This window comes from Pan troglodytes, chromosome 10 (assembly GCF_028858775.2).
Source record: "Pan troglodytes isolate AG18354 chromosome 10, NHGRI_mPanTro3-v2.0_pri, whole genome shotgun sequence".
Lineage (NCBI taxonomy): Eukaryota > Metazoa > Chordata > Mammalia > Primates > Hominidae > Pan > Pan troglodytes.
This window is the reverse complement of record NC_072408.2, coordinates 127,298,714-127,313,394: the sequence shown is the minus strand read 5'-3', so window position 1 is coordinate 127,313,394 and position 14,681 is coordinate 127,298,714. Positions and strand designations below refer to the sequence as shown.

Below are 14,681 nucleotides of genomic sequence, written 5' to 3'. Positions count from 1 at the left end.
TCCACTAAAAATACAAAAAATTAGCTGGGCATGATGGTGTGCTCCTGTAATCCCAGCTACTCAGGAGGCTGAGGCAGGTGAATCACTTGAACCCAGGAGGCGGAGATTGCAGTGAGCCGAGATCGTGCCACTGCACTCCATCCTGGGTGATAGAGAGAGACTCTGTCTCAAAAAAAAAAAAAAACCTTTTCACTAAATCCTTGTTGGAAAATAAATGTACCAGCAAAATCCTGCTTTCATGTCTTATATAGGGAGCTTTTTTGTAAGAGTACACTTGTTTTATAGCAAAAAAAAAAAAGTTTGAAAATGATGTAAGCTAACCTTCAGTACTCAGAGATGGAGCTGAGCAGACTTCTTGTCTCCTTGTTATAGTCTACTGTTGTCTTTCTTTTTCATTTTTTGTCATTTTCTTTTTTTTTTTTTTTTTTTTTTGAGACGGAGTCTCGCTCTGTCACCCAGGCTGGAATTCAGTGGCGTGATTTCAGCTCACTGCAAGCTCCGCCTCCTGGGTTCACGCCATTCTCCTGCCTCAGCCTCCCGAGTAGCTGGGATTACAGGCGCCCGCCACTGCGCCCAGCTAATTTTTTTGTATTTTTAGTAGAGACGGGGTTTCACCATGGTCTTGATCTCCTGACCTCGTGATCCGCCCGCCTCGGCCTCCCAAAGTGCTGGGATTACAGGCGTGAGCCACCGCGCCTGGCCTTGTCATTTTCTAAACTTCTCCCTGAATACAGTCCACTGTTTGATGTTAAAATGAGGCCATAAATTTTTTTAAGAGACAGGGTCTCGCTCTGTCACTCAAGCTGGAGTGCAGTGACCTGATCATAGCCCACTACAGCCTAAACTCCTGGGCTCAAGCAGCCCTCCCACCTCAGCCTCTTAAATAGCTGGGTCTACAGGCATACGCCATAGTGCCTGGTTAATTTTTTAATTTGTAATTTTTTTTTTTTTTTTTGGAGACCGAGTCTCCCTCTGTCACCTAGGCTGGCGTGCAGTGGCGTGATCTTGGCTCACTGTAACCTCCGCCTCCCAGGTTCAAGCAATTCTCCTGCCTCAGCCTTCCAAGTAGCTGGGATTACAGGTACCTACCATCATGGCCGGCTAATTTTTGTATTTTTAGTAGAAACAAGGTTTCACCATGTTGGCCAGGCTGGTCTCGATATCCTGACATCAGGTGATCTGCCCACCTCAAGCCTCCCAATGTGTTGGGATTACAGGTGTGAGCCACCATACCTGGCTGCCATAATTTTTTTTTTCTTACTAGAGACTGGGTCTCCCTGTGTTGCCCAGGCTGCTCTCGTACTCATGGGCTCCCACCTTGGCCTCCCAAAGTGCTGGGACATGAGGCACTGCACCCAGCCATAAATATTTTGAGTGTGGATGAATCGTAAGGTTTTAAAGAGGCCTTGCTAAGAAACTGCAGAAATTGGTCCGGCACAGTGGCCTATGCCTGTAATCCGAGCACTTTGGGAGGCCAGAGGGCAGATTGCTTGAATCCAGGAGTTCGAGACCAGCCTGGGCAACATGGCAAAATCCCATCTCTACAAAAAATAAAAAATTAGCCAGATGTGGTGGTACACACCTGTGGTCCCAGCTATTTGGAAGGCTGAGGTGGGAGGATCATCTGAGCCCGGGAGGCGGAGGTTGCAGTGAGTCGAGATCACGCCACTGCACTCTAGCTTTGGTGACAGAGTGAGACCCTGTCTCAAAAATGAATTGCAGAAATCAGTCTGTGACTTGGCTAACAGTTTGTGGATAACATAGTTCAAAGGTATGTGAAAGGGCTTCAGATACGCTGCTTCCTGACCCAGCACAGTAAGGATCATTTACGTGCCTTCACTTACAAGATCTTGCCCTGTCACTAAAAAGCTTCTAGATAGAGCTAGCTATATACAACTCTCTCAAAGAACAGCAGCTAAGAGCATTTGATAAATGCTTAGAAAAACTTAGCTTACATTTTCTTTTCAGCCAGCTGGAGCCTATTGGCTTTTGAAATTAACAGGAAGGAACAGGCACTGGAAGGAGCTTCATAAACATCAACCCAGTCTTATCTCCATAGCAACATGGTTTTCTCACATCTGAATAAAAAAACAAAAAAGCTGCCAACTTGACAGTAAATATGGGACAGATCAAATTCAACTAAAACTCCCAATGTCTAGCTATCAGTCTTGAATCAGCTTTTGGGTCTGTGGCTAGAGACAGATCATCCGTTCTGAGTAGGGCTTAACTGGACAAACTAAAGCTTTGGAGGCCAAATTCCTTGTGGGCTTCAAATAGGAATATAGCCAGGTCACTAAAGAGGGAAAAGGGATAGAAAAAATATGAATTAGGCCAGGTTCGGTGGCTCATGCCTGTAATCCCAGCACTTTGGGAGGCCGAGGTGGGCAGATCACGAGGTCAGGAGATCGAGACCATCCTGGCTAACATGGTGAAACCCTGTCTCTACTAAAAGTACAAAAAAAATTAGCCTTGCGTGGTGGTGGGTGCCTGTAGTCCCAGCTACTCGGGAGGCTGAGGAAGGAGAATGGTGTGAACCTGGGAGGCGGAGCTTTCAGTGAGCCGAGATCGCGCCACTGTACTCCAGCCTGGGCAACAGTGAGACTCCGTCTCAAAAAAAAAAAAAAAGAAAAGAAAAAATATGAATTAAACCCGGTGTGGTGGCTCGTACCTGTAATCCCAACACCTTGGGAGGATTGCTTGAGCCCAGGAATTCAAGACCAACCTGGGCAACACAGGGAGACTCCAGCTCTACAAAAAATTCAAAAGTTAGCTAGGCATGGTGGCATGTACTTATGGTCCCAGTTACTTTGGAGGCTGAGGTGGCAGGATCACTTGGGCCCAGGAGGTCGAAGTTGCAGTGGGCTATGATCACACCACTGCACTCCAGCCTGGGCAATAGGAGTCTCAAAAAAAATGAAAGTTAGAAAAAGGAACATTTTCGGTCTGTTTATATAAATACAAACATAAAATTACCCCAGTTGCAGTCTCCTGTTTATACCACAGTACCTCATCCTTTTTTGCAGACAGCAGGGAAAAAACTGGCACAATAGTCAAAATTGCCGGGCTTGGTGGCTCACGCCTGTAATCCCAGCACTTTGGGAGGCAGAGGTGGGCAGATTACCTGAGGTCAGGAGTTCGAGACTAGCCTGACCAATATAGGGAAACCCCATCTCTACTAAGAATACAAAATTAGCCGGGCATGGTGGCACATGCCTGTAATCCCAGCTACTTGGGAAGCTGAGGCAGGAGACTTGCTCGAACCCAGGAGGCAGAGGTTGCAGTGAGCTGAGATCGCGCCACTGTACTCCAGCTTGGGCAACAAGAGCGAAACTCTGTCTTAAAAAAGTCAAAATCTTGCACCTCTACCCTGAAACCCTTCCAATCCTAAAGTAGCACAACTTTGCTAGGATTCTTAAAACCACACATTCTGAAGAAAAGTAAACTTCCAAATATGTTACTGACCTAATTCTACTCTTACAATGGGAGTTATCACCCATCAATTCCAATCTATTGCCCTCTTCTGTGTAGCAGTCGCCTAGCTGCTTAGAAATCCCAATGGCATCTTAGAGATCCATGGGAAAACATAGGCTAACTACAAGTCAGGACCCTTCTTGCAGTTTCCCAAGATGGGTGTGGGTTGTTCCAGCCTGTCTTATTTCCTTTCCACCTACAAGTCTGCCATATTTGCTTTTCTACGACTGCAGTCCTCTTAAAATTGATAGCAGGAAACCTTTGATAGCTACTTGTCCCCAGCTTTAATTGGGTCTTTTCAGGAAAAGGCATCAATTCACACTTGTTCCTGACCACAGCAAAGCACAGCACAGCAGGCTGATAAGTCTTTGCAGGAATTTACATTATTAGAAGAGCATGAAAACTGCTGCTCAGAAACATTTACTTTCCCCTAAGGCCACCTTCTTTCTAGGCAGGGGAGGGGGCTAGACAAGGGTCCTGGAATCCATTTCATTATCCCAACTTTATTTTGAGCTTATTTCCATTTTATAGCCATGGAAACCTTCAAGTACTACTACACATCCATCACCACCACCTGAGGCCAAAGGCCCAGAACATTCTATAGCACTGTCTTAACAAATATCCTTAAACACTGATTTTTTTCAGATTAGGACTAAAGATTTAAATGTTTCTTTATCATGCACTGCATTTCTCAACATGCACAACAGTTGCAGGATGGGTGAGAGAATGTGACTAAAGAGTACTGAAATACCCCACAGAAACTTAACTTCTGTAAGGATGGACTCATCCCCACCAACCTGGACATCTGATCAAGTGACCGTCTTCAACGCTGTTATTTGAACAAATTGTAATTCACACACATACACATCTGCAACAGATTTATTTTTTAAAGGAATGGATTTTGAGAGAAAACGTGGGCAGAAGTATGGAATAGAAAATAAATACAAATGTAGGCTATTCTGCTAATTGTTTTATAACCACGACAAACTAGTACAGAGAATGCCCTGTACAAAACACAACAAAGGTTCAAACATCGAGATGTTCCCTTAGCAAGGCTGAAAATTTCAGTCTCTGGTATTTGGAATTTAGGCTGCAGTCCTTGTTTTTGGATGGATCACTGGGTGTGTGGCACAGTCCATGCTTTTAACCAGATTTGAACAGAAGAATGGCCACTTGGCCCAGGTAGAAGTAGATGAAGTGTTTGGTTTCATGTGTCACATAACTACCGAAGTTCCTCCCCACGATGCAATGCCAGGTGGGATTGTACTTCTTGTCAAATTCCTGGGAAAGACAAAAGAAAAGAACTAGAATTTTAATTACCAGAGGTCAGTGTTTGCCTCTTGGATAAGCCAGAGCCTGTAGGGGCAGAAAGGAGGAACGTCAGCATCTGCAAATTCTTAGAATGAAAGAATGTTCCCCAGCTCCAAGCCGCCTACATAGTACATTAATACAAACATACTTGCAGTCTGAGCGAAGATGGGAATGGAGGCTGAGGAGGTCAAAGGACGAAAGGTCAGCCTTAAAGACAGGGTGTTTTGTTATTATGGTAATTACACCTTCATACCTTCTATAATATTCATTGACAGACGGTGACATCAACAGGTGTAGTTTATCATGTTCTGTGTAGAGAACTAAACTACCCTACTGTATTTGCCGTGCCCCCAATTCCAAGAAAACGGCAAAAAATTAGCCCATCCCATTCCTCATCACAAAGATCTTAACTGCATCCCTGCAACACAAGACTTTTCCAATAGGACAAAACTTCAAACAGCATTGTATACCAAATGATTGCGGATCAAAATTAAATTTACAGGGACACAATACTGAAGCACTCCACTGTTGCTGTAAAAACTGCTGGAAACAGAATCTGTCAACTGGCCAAATTTTATCCTTAATTATTATCCAAACAGCCGTCCTCTTCACATCTATCCGGATGATGCTAATCTACTACCCTGTCCACTAGGTTAGCAAGTTGTAGGAACAACTCTTCACCATTTCTCCCACCCTAAGAGGTACTGGGGAGTAGAATGCCTGTGGGGGGCATTGGGTGGCAACGGTTATCTTTCTCTGCGAAATTCTTACAAGTGTTTGTGGAGCGTCACACAAGATTTAGCTACTCTAACTGCACGCAGTGCGAAAACCTTTTAAAGCTATGAAGGGGAGTAACGCTCTTGCAAGCTAGAGGCACGCACTGCTGCGTTTGTCAAAAAAGGCATTTATTTCTGTTCCATCTGAAGTCTTTCATCTTCCCATTCTCGACTGGAACCCTCCCACGGCTTAGGCTGCCAGCTTTCTTCCCTTCCAGCAAACACTGCTCGAGAAGTTGGCAGTCCTGCCGGCTTTCTAGACTGCCATTTACCAAGCCCCCACCCCAGCCCCCAGCCCCGCCACCACCCACCTTCCCTCAACTCCCCACTGGAAGGCTGGCAAGATCTCCTCCCGGCCCGGCTGGAAACACCCACGCAGCTCCCCCCTCCGGAACACCCAGATGGATCCTCGGCGCAGGAACCACACAGAAGGGGGAACCGCTGCTCCCTGATCTTAGATACCGTTGCTAGGTGGCGCTTTCCCCCCGCGGAGCTGGGTAATTAAAAAAAAAAAAAAAACTTCGGACGCCGGGGGTCTGGTCTTCTCCACAGGAGCGCAAAATGCATCTGCGTCCTTTCTGGAAGCTTCTACGCCCCAAGCCGCCAGCGGTGTTCCCGGGACCTGTCAGGCGCCCTTAGGAAAGCAGGATCGGGGGGAAGGAACCCCCTGCTCCCGGCTGCGTATCGGCCCCCGCGCCCATCCTCACCTTCTTGATATGAGCCGCAATGTCCTTCTCTATGTTGTATTTCTCCAGCGCCTGAGTAGCGCACTCCACCGAGTCCTGTTGCATCTCTTCCGACATGTCCGCATTTTTGATCACGGCCTTTCGGTCGCACATGGTTACCTAGTGGGCAAGGCCTGGGGTGAGGGGTTGAGTTGGGCCGCGCCCCCCAGGCACTAACTGCCCCCACCCCGGCCGGCGCCACCACGGGACGACGCCCCCCACCCCACTTCTCAGGAAGCGCGGGCTACGCGGCTGGCTAAGTCTGGAGTGGGGCGAAATAAGGCAGCGAGGACACCCCCTGGCCCCCCGAGTTTCTCACCGTGGAGAAGGGGGCTGGCCGACTGCAACGGTCTCCTGGGGGAGGTGCTAGCACAGCTCAGGCCCGGCTAGAGCTACCGTCGCTACCGAAGCCGTGGCGCATCTAAGCAGCCCCACGCCAGCCGCCGCCGCCTAGTGCTCAGGCCCCGCCCTGCTCCCGCCGGCCCCGCCCCTCGCCGCGCGACCCTATTGGCTTGACGCAGCCCACGGCATTCTTCCATTGGTCCATGGACTCCATGGTTCCCTCAGGATCTTTCTCCTGCATTTTGTTGCAGACCACAATGCACCGCTCACGGCGTCGGTTGCCCGGGCAATGGGCCGCACGCTACGAGGCCCACACACCCAGAAGGTGGAGCCCCGGCCCGGTTACGAGGACCACCCAGCTGTCTGGAGAGGTAGGAAGGGAGCTTCTGCCGGGGCCAAGGGAAGTGATTCCAAATTCACGGAGGTTGTCCCAGGGTGTGTTCTCGAACAACAGTCTCTAGAAGTTGGTGGCCATTCCTGCCCCCACCCCCCCGCCCCCCCACCACGACAGGTCGCATGATCTCGCACCCCAGGTTAGCAGGATTACGACAGAGGTGGCCTCTCCCTTTACTGAAAGGATATCTCTGAAGCAGGGCCGGCTTCGTGGGTAAACCAGCAGTGCAGTCTCACAGGAGGGACCCTTACGTTTTCATTTTGCACTGGGCCCCATTTGTAGTCGGTTCTGCTCTGAAATATTTAGGGGAGGGCATCCTCAGGATTGAGGGAGGGCTTCAAGGAGGGAGGGTGTTTCCTTACGAATTAAGGGATTATCCCCAAGAGTGGGGTCTCTGCCAAGCAATGCGGACATCCTTTAAGGGGTTGGGGATGGGGATCCGGGTGGATTTGGGAGTGTTGAGCCCCGGGGTTTTTGTCCAGGGTGAAGCTTCTTGCTCAGGTGAGGCAGTCTTTCCTGTGTGGGAGAGATTCTTGGTTGGGATTTATCTCTGAGGAGGAGGTATCCTAATGGACGAAAAAGCGGCCGTTAGAGAGATGACGTCCCCTCTGGCTTAGGGAGGAGACACGAAGTGGTTAAAAAAGCAAGATCTTGGGGGAGTTGAGGGACAAGTCAGATCTGGATTTAAATCCCAGCACTGTCATTTACTAGCTATTTGAATGTCTTCTTTAAGTAAAGGAGGACTAAATGTAAAAGGAAACCAGTTCATACGCTTGTTAGCAGTATTAAACATTTGAAGTTCTCTCAGCACAATGTGAGGCACATAGTAAATGATCAATGAATCTTATCAATAATTGTCAGTTTATACAACTATCCCAAAGGCCACAGCAAGGTTTTGAACAACCAGCTCTGAAATGCCTATAATGTATTTTTCGAACCTCCATAAATAAGTTATCAGGTTAATCATGTATCTGGAAGCTTCTTATTTACATTTCTACATTTTCCTCTGACCATCTACTCTCATTACTCCTTAAAACAATTTGTGGCTGGGCATGATGGCTCACACCTGTAATCCCAGCACTTTGAGAAGCCGAGTCAAGGGGATCGCTTGAGCTCAGTAGTTGGAGACCAGCCTGGGCAATATGGCCAAACCCCATCTCAAAAAATAAAAATAAAACAATTTGAGCAGAGGCACACAACTCCAGAAAGAAAAAGATGGGAATAGGCCGGGTGCGGTGGCTCACGCCTATAATCCCAGCACTTTGGGAGGCTGAGGCGGGTGGATGACCTGAGGTAAGGAGTTTGAGACCAGCCTGATCAACATGGAGAAACCCCATCTCTACTAAAAATACAAAATTAGCTGGGCATGGTGGCACGTGCCTGTAATCCCACCTACTCAGGAGGCTGAGGCAGGAGAATCACTTGAACCCGGGACACAGAGTCTGTAGTGAGCCGAGATCGCGCCATTGCATTCCAGCCTGGGTAACTCCGTCTCAAAAAAAAAAAAAAAGGAAAAAAATGGCAATAATTAGAACCTCTTCAGGTTCAACATATGCATATCAATTAAATCAACAGCTTTTTCCAGTTCCATGTTTCTAATGATGAGATTCAGGGTTTGAGGAGTTATAATATTACTATAGTACCTCTCTTGAGGAAGAAATAGGTTGACAACAAGTGAGGACCCTGGAAATGCAAATGACACTAAAGTAAAGCCACGGTGACTCCACTAAGTAGAAACCCCAGGGAAATTTCCTAAATCATCCTCGTGATTTTTTTCCATATCTACACTACACTACCCCTGTTATTATTTATTTAATTTTTACTATAATAATACTATCATTATAATATAATAATGTAATTGTTCATTAATAATACCTTATATGGCCGGGTGTGGTGGCTCACGCCTGTAATCCCAGCACTTTGGGAGGCCGAGGCAGGCGGATCACGAGGTCGGGAGATCAAGACCATCCTGGCTAACATGGTGAAACCCTATCTTTACTAAAAATACAAAAAAAAAAAAAATTAGCCGGGCGTGGTGGTGAGCGCCTGTAGTCCCAGCTAGTTGGGAGGCTGAGGCAGGAGAATGGCGTGAACCCCAGAGGCTGAGCTTGCAGTGAGCCGAGATCGCACCACTACACTCCAGCCTGGGAGACAGAGCGAGACTCTCTCAAAAAAAATAAATAAATAAAAAATAAAAAATAATACTGTATATAATAATTTTATTTGAACTCCCTTTATTTTTTAAATAAGTATACTTTTTATTTTATTTTATGTTTTTGAGATGGAATCTCACTCTGTTGCCCAGACTGGAGTGCAGTGGCTCGATCTGGGTTCAAGTGATTCTTCTGCCTTGGCCTCCTGAGTAGCTGGGATACAGGTGCACACCACCATGCCCGGCTAATTTTTCTATTTTTGTAGAGACAGGGTCTTGCCATGTTGGCCAGGCTGGTCTTGAACTCCTGAGCTCAAGTGATCCGCCTGCCTTGGCCTCCCTAAGTTTTGGGATTACAGGCGTGAGCCATCGCACCCGGCCTAATAAGTATGCTTTTAAAAGACAAATTTATATCATTACCATAAATGGAAAGCCAGTCTCATTGGCCATAAATAGAAGGTAACTATAAAATATAAATATTAGAATATAAAACATTTGTTTTGGCATTGTTAAACTGATCTCAGACACTATGAGTGATATGTGTCCTGCACTTGGAAAATGCTACCCTCGAGGAGGGTTCTTAAATGGGGTCCACGGCCGGATTGCAAAGGTTTTCCAAGCCCTCTGGAATTATGCACAAAAATGTATGTAGTGCTTGCAGGCATTTTTCCAAAGAGAGGATCCTTAGCTTCCATCAGATTCATAAAGGGATTCAGAACCTAAGGAGGATTAAAAAAAAAAAACTCTTCTACAATAACCCAGACTCCTAGAATAAATGTGAGAGTCCTTCACCAGGTCCCCCTGAAGTGGCCCATATGGGGTTCTGTAGCATCACACATTTTGGCAACTTACTATATCTACTCCTGCCTGATAAACTTGCTTAAAAATCCTTCTAAGCCTGAAAACCTGCATTTTTCATTCTTGCCACAGGAAATTATAACTAGGGGTTAATGTTTCTGAGAGCACGGGCTTTGGAATCAACCTAAGCTATGAGCTCCTTCAAGTTAGTTAACCTCTCCAAGGCACAGGTTCCTGATTGTTATTTTTTATTTTTATTTATTTATTTTTTTTGAGATGGACTCTTGCTCTGTCACCCAGGCTGGAGTGCAGTAGTGCGATCTCAGCTCACTGCAACCTCCCCCTCCTGGGTTCAAGCGATTCTCCTGCCTCAGCCTCCCAAGTAGCTGGGATTACAGGCGTTTGCCACTACACCTGGCTAATTTTTGTATTTTAGTAGAGACAGGGTTTCACCATGTTGGCCAGGCTGTTCTCGAACTCCAGACTTCAGGTGATCCACCCACCTCGTAGGTTCCTGATTTTTAAATGGAGATCACATCTTCGTTATAGGTTGGTGGCAGGGATTATATTAAATAATGCATCTAGAGACCTAGCCACGGTATAATAAATAGTAGCTATTGCCACTGTATATTGAGACCTTACCATGTGCCAGACATTTAGACACATTATCTCATTGGCTTCTCATAACAATTCTACAAGGTAAGAACTGTTCGTCTCTTTATTATACAGATGAAGAAAATGAGGTTCAAAGAGATGAAGTCTCTTGCCTGAAGTCAGTGACAGAAAGTGACAGAGCTGGGATGTGAATCCTGGTCTGACTCCACAGTCCCACATGGTAGATGGAACCTCTGAGCAACACCTAAACAAAGGGAGCTGATGCCTCCGAACAGAGTGATGTCACTGGAGACACTAAGCATCGTCGGCCCCTGGCGGGAGCTCCCTAAATATGTGTTGGATGGATGGAAGAAAGGATGGATAGTTCAGAGTACTTCAGCCTTGATTCCTCCGCAACAGACACCTCAAACTTGACCCTACATTGGTTCTTGGCCATCGTGATCTTCCTTGGACAGAATCACCTTTCAGCTCCGGTCATCAGACTTTCCCAGGGCCCTCAGAAAGCCCTTCAGAGTTGTTACTCACAGGCAGGCTGAGGGATTCCTTACGGGGTCTGCAGCTCTCCTCACCTCATCCACAAGTAGGACCGTGGCCTGTGCCTCACTACTGCCCCAGGATCACTCTGTTCCCAGCCCAGTCCAGCAATCACTTGTCTAGCTTTCTGGAACCTTGAGTACTTTCTTGAACCATGAGTCCTGTGACCACCCTAGCAGCTCTAACCCTCCCTTACCTGAAAGGAAGTGTGAGGTGACCTTGCAGGTCCCAGAGTTGATTGAAGACCCCATCCAGAAAGAAGGCACCCTGTGGGAGAGATTGCAAGGCCTAGGTCTGAATCCGGAAGCTTCCACCCCATGGAGAAGGGCTGGCACCAGCCTGGGGCTGGCAGTGGAGCTGAGCTTTGGAGCCAAGGACTGTACTGCAGTGCAGGGAGAGTGAGGCCAGAAAGGCTGAGACAACTCAGGGAAAGAAAACCTCCCTTCTGGCTAATAGTCAAGCACCGCCTGAGTGGACCAACACTCTCCTGTCCACAGGGGCAGCAGATGAAGACACATCCAGAGAGGACTAACAGGCCCCCTCAGCTCCCAGTCAGAGGGCAGAGCAACACAGAATAGACATTAAAGGAACAGACTTTGAGGCCAGGCAGCCTTGGGTGTGCATCTGTCCCTACTAAGCCATGTGACATTAAACAAGTGAGTCCACCTCTCTGAGCCTCAGGTTCCTCATCTGTAAAATGGGGATTATAAGAGTTCTTGTTTCTCAGGGACAATGTGAGGATTAAGTGAGATGATACACATAGAGAATGTGGTGCAGTACTGGGCACATGGCAAAGATCAGTGATGCTAGCTACCACTTATCATTAGTGTTCCTGTAGACCAGGACTTCTCAACCTTGGCACTATTCACCTTTTGGGCCAGAAAGTTTTTTTTGTTGTTGTGGGGAGCTGTCCTATGCATTTGAGGATGTTTAACAGCACCCCTGGCCTCTACCCACTAGATGCCAATCACACCACACCCCCAGTTTCAACAACCAAAAATGTCTGCAGATGGTGCCAAATGTCTTCTGGAGGGTGAAATCACTCCCCAGCCGTTGAAAAGCACCACCCTAAACAATCTGGACTGAATTTGAATGTCACAGATCCCAAGCTCACAGCTCCATGTAAAGGCCACAAGGCAGGCAGGCCTACTTGCAGATGAAGGAACGGAAAGAGCAACAATTACAGATCAAGTGGCTAGCTCCAGTGTAGACTAAGAGGCGGGATCTGTAGTCTGCTCTAGGAGCTAACAAGGCCTCTGTGACTCAGTAGGTGACCTCAGTGTCACTCTTTAATTATATGCAAAGTGGTCTTGTGTTAACTCTTAATTATTCTAGGGCTCCAAACAAGAAAATAGGTAGTTGGTATCTGATTTCTGGCATCAAGATCCTGATTCATTGACTGGGAGAAAATCTGACTCTCCAAAACTCTTTCAGAGTTCATTTAGCCCTTCATTTATGACTCTGGGGAGATTTCTGAGCGAGAGCTAGGTGTCAGGCCCTGTTCCAGGTGCTGGAGATGCACAAGAGAACAAAATAGGCAAAGTTTCCTTTTTATGGAACTTATAGCAGGAGAATAAAGATAAAAACAAGCAAAAATATTTATCTCTGATAAGGGCAATGGATAAAAATAAAGTAGAATAGGCCAGGCACGGTGGCTTACACCTGTAATCCTAGCACTTTGGGAGGCCAAGGCGGGCAGATTGCCTGAGCTCAGGAGTTCGGGACCAGCCTGGGCAACACGGTGAAACCCCGTCTCTACTAAAATACAAAAAATTAGCTGGGCGTGGCAGCGTGCACCTGTAGTCCCAGCTACTTGGGAGGCTGAGGCAGGAGAATTGCTTGAATCTGGGAGGCAGAGGTTGCAGTAAGCTGAGATCGCGCCACTGCACTCCAGTCTGGGTGACAGAGTGAGACTCCACCTCAAAAAAATTTTAAAAAGTAGACTAAGAGAACCAAGCATCGCTGGGTGAGGGGTCTTGTTTTAAAGAGTTTTCTAGGAAGACCTCTCTGAGAAGGTACCATTTGAGCCAAGACTTGATGACCTGGCTCCTGCATGAGGATGGAAGGTGGGGAAGCTGATGGGAGCAGCGAGAGAGGTGGGATCAGTTAGAGGCTATTGCAGCAGTCCAGGTAAGAAGGAATGGTGGCTTGGACAAGGAGGTGGTAGCAGAGATAGGGCAGAGATGGCCAGATTCCAGATGTATTCTGAAGGTAGAGCTGACAGATTTGCTGAGCAATTGGATGCAGAATAGGAGGGAACCAGAGGCAGTCAAGGATGACTCCAGACTTGTGAGCTGAACAATGAGAAGAATAGATTGAGATGGGGAAGTCTGGCAGAGGAAACAAGAAGTTCTGCTTTGGCCATGTTAAGTTTGAGATGCCTATTAGATATTCCAAGTGGAGATGTCAAATATGCAGTTGGATATATGAGTTCTGGGAAGAGGGCCAGCCTTGAGCTATAATTTGGAGAGTCATCAGCTTATAGGTGACATTTAAAGCAATGGGACTGGATGAGATCACCACTGAGGGTGGAGTACGTGTAGATGGAAGTAATGCTTATTCAGCTAGCAATATTCTCTGAGCGTTTACTATGGGCCAGGCCCAGAGCTAGGTGCTAGGTACAGAGATGGACTTCCTTTGGCACCTGCCCCAGAGAAGCTCTATTACTTACTTAATTTTCCTGCCTAAGTGCTTTAGCCATGTAGAGGATGAGCCTTGAGTTCCTACCCTGTGTTTTAGTCACTTAGTCCTTTTTTTTCTCTTTTTTCTTTTTTTGAGACAGAGTTTCGTTCTTGTTGCCCAGGCTGGAGTGCAATGGCATGATCTTGGCTTACCACAACCTCCGCCTCCTGGGTTCAAGCAATTCTCCTGTCTCAGCCTCCTCAGTAGGTGGGATTACCGGCATGCACCACCACATCGGGCTAATTTTTTGTATTTTTAGTAGACATGGGGTTTCTCCATGTTGGTCAGGCTGGTCTTGAACTCCCGACCTCAGGTGATCCACCCGCCTCGGCCTCCCAAAGTGCTGGGATTACCTGCGTGAGCCACCGCACCCTGCATCATTTTTTCAGCAGACATTTGTTGAGCACCTGCTTGATACAAGGCACCCATCTAGGCACAAGGGACATGAAAGGAAGCGAGTCAGACACAGTTCCTATCCTTTTGGAGTTTACATTTTATGTGTGGAGACAGACATTGAACAGGATGCACACAGGATCACAGGATGTGACAAATGCAGTGGAGGAGAAAGATAGGCTGGTGTGAGAGCTGTTAATGGGGGCTCTGCTCTAGCCTGGGAGGCAAGGAAGGCTTTTCCAGGAGTCACATTAGAGGAACAATCTATACAAGCAGGGAACTAGGCTGGGGGAAGTGCGGGGAGCTTTTTAGGTGGAAAGAACAGCATGTTCAAAGGCCTGAAGCTGGAAGGAGGCTGGCTGACTTGGCTCCAGAGAAGCTGTTGGGGGAGTGTGGGAGAAACAAGACAGGGAGTAGGGGTGGGGAGAAGCCAGACCTTTGGAGTCTTGTAAGCCTGGTTAAGACACGTGGACTGTATTCTGCGGCCA

The 14,681-nt window shown here is 47.3% G+C and overlaps 1 protein-coding gene and 1 long non-coding RNA gene across 3 annotated transcripts; one reads left to right on the top strand and one right to left on the bottom strand.

Annotated features, from left to right (window-relative positions):
- Positions 1-4,334: 4,334 nt before the first annotated feature.
- On the bottom strand, positions 4,335-6,769 carry DYNLL1 (dynein light chain LC8-type 1). Of its 2 annotated transcripts, none has more exons than XM_001162657.6 (3): positions 6,603-6,769; positions 6,266-6,403; positions 4,335-4,752 (listed from the first exon to the last, which is right to left on the bottom strand). In XM_001162657.6, the coding sequence occupies exons 2-3, from the start codon at positions 6,395-6,397 to the stop codon at positions 4,615-4,617; spliced, it is 270 nt and encodes an 89-aa protein (XP_001162657.1). In that variant the 5' UTR covers positions 6,398-6,403; positions 6,603-6,769; the 3' UTR covers positions 4,335-4,614. The 2 variants fall into 2 exon arrangements, with proteins under 2 accessions (XP_001162657.1, XP_063641176.1); XM_063785106.1 differs by having other exon boundaries at positions 6,266-6,417; positions 6,603-6,763.
- LOC107967659 (uncharacterized) lies at positions 6,746-11,787 on the top strand. Its single transcript, XR_001708327.3, has 2 exons — positions 6,746-6,996; positions 10,699-11,787. It is a non-coding gene; the product is annotated as an uncharacterized LOC107967659 (long non-coding RNA).
- Positions 11,788-14,681: the final 2,894 nt, after the last annotated feature.

What these genes read in the sequence shown, in the direction of transcription:
- DYNLL1 (XM_001162657.6), bottom strand. Translation starts at nt 6,397, where the DNA reads ATGTGCGACCGAAAGGCCGTGATCAAAAATGCGGACATGTCGGAAGAG. An exon ending in TTGCGGCTCATATCAAGAAG is followed by an intron (nt 4,753 to 6,265) that starts GTGAGGATGGGC and finishes TGTCTTTCCCAG; the next exon opens with GAATTTGACAAGAAGTACAA.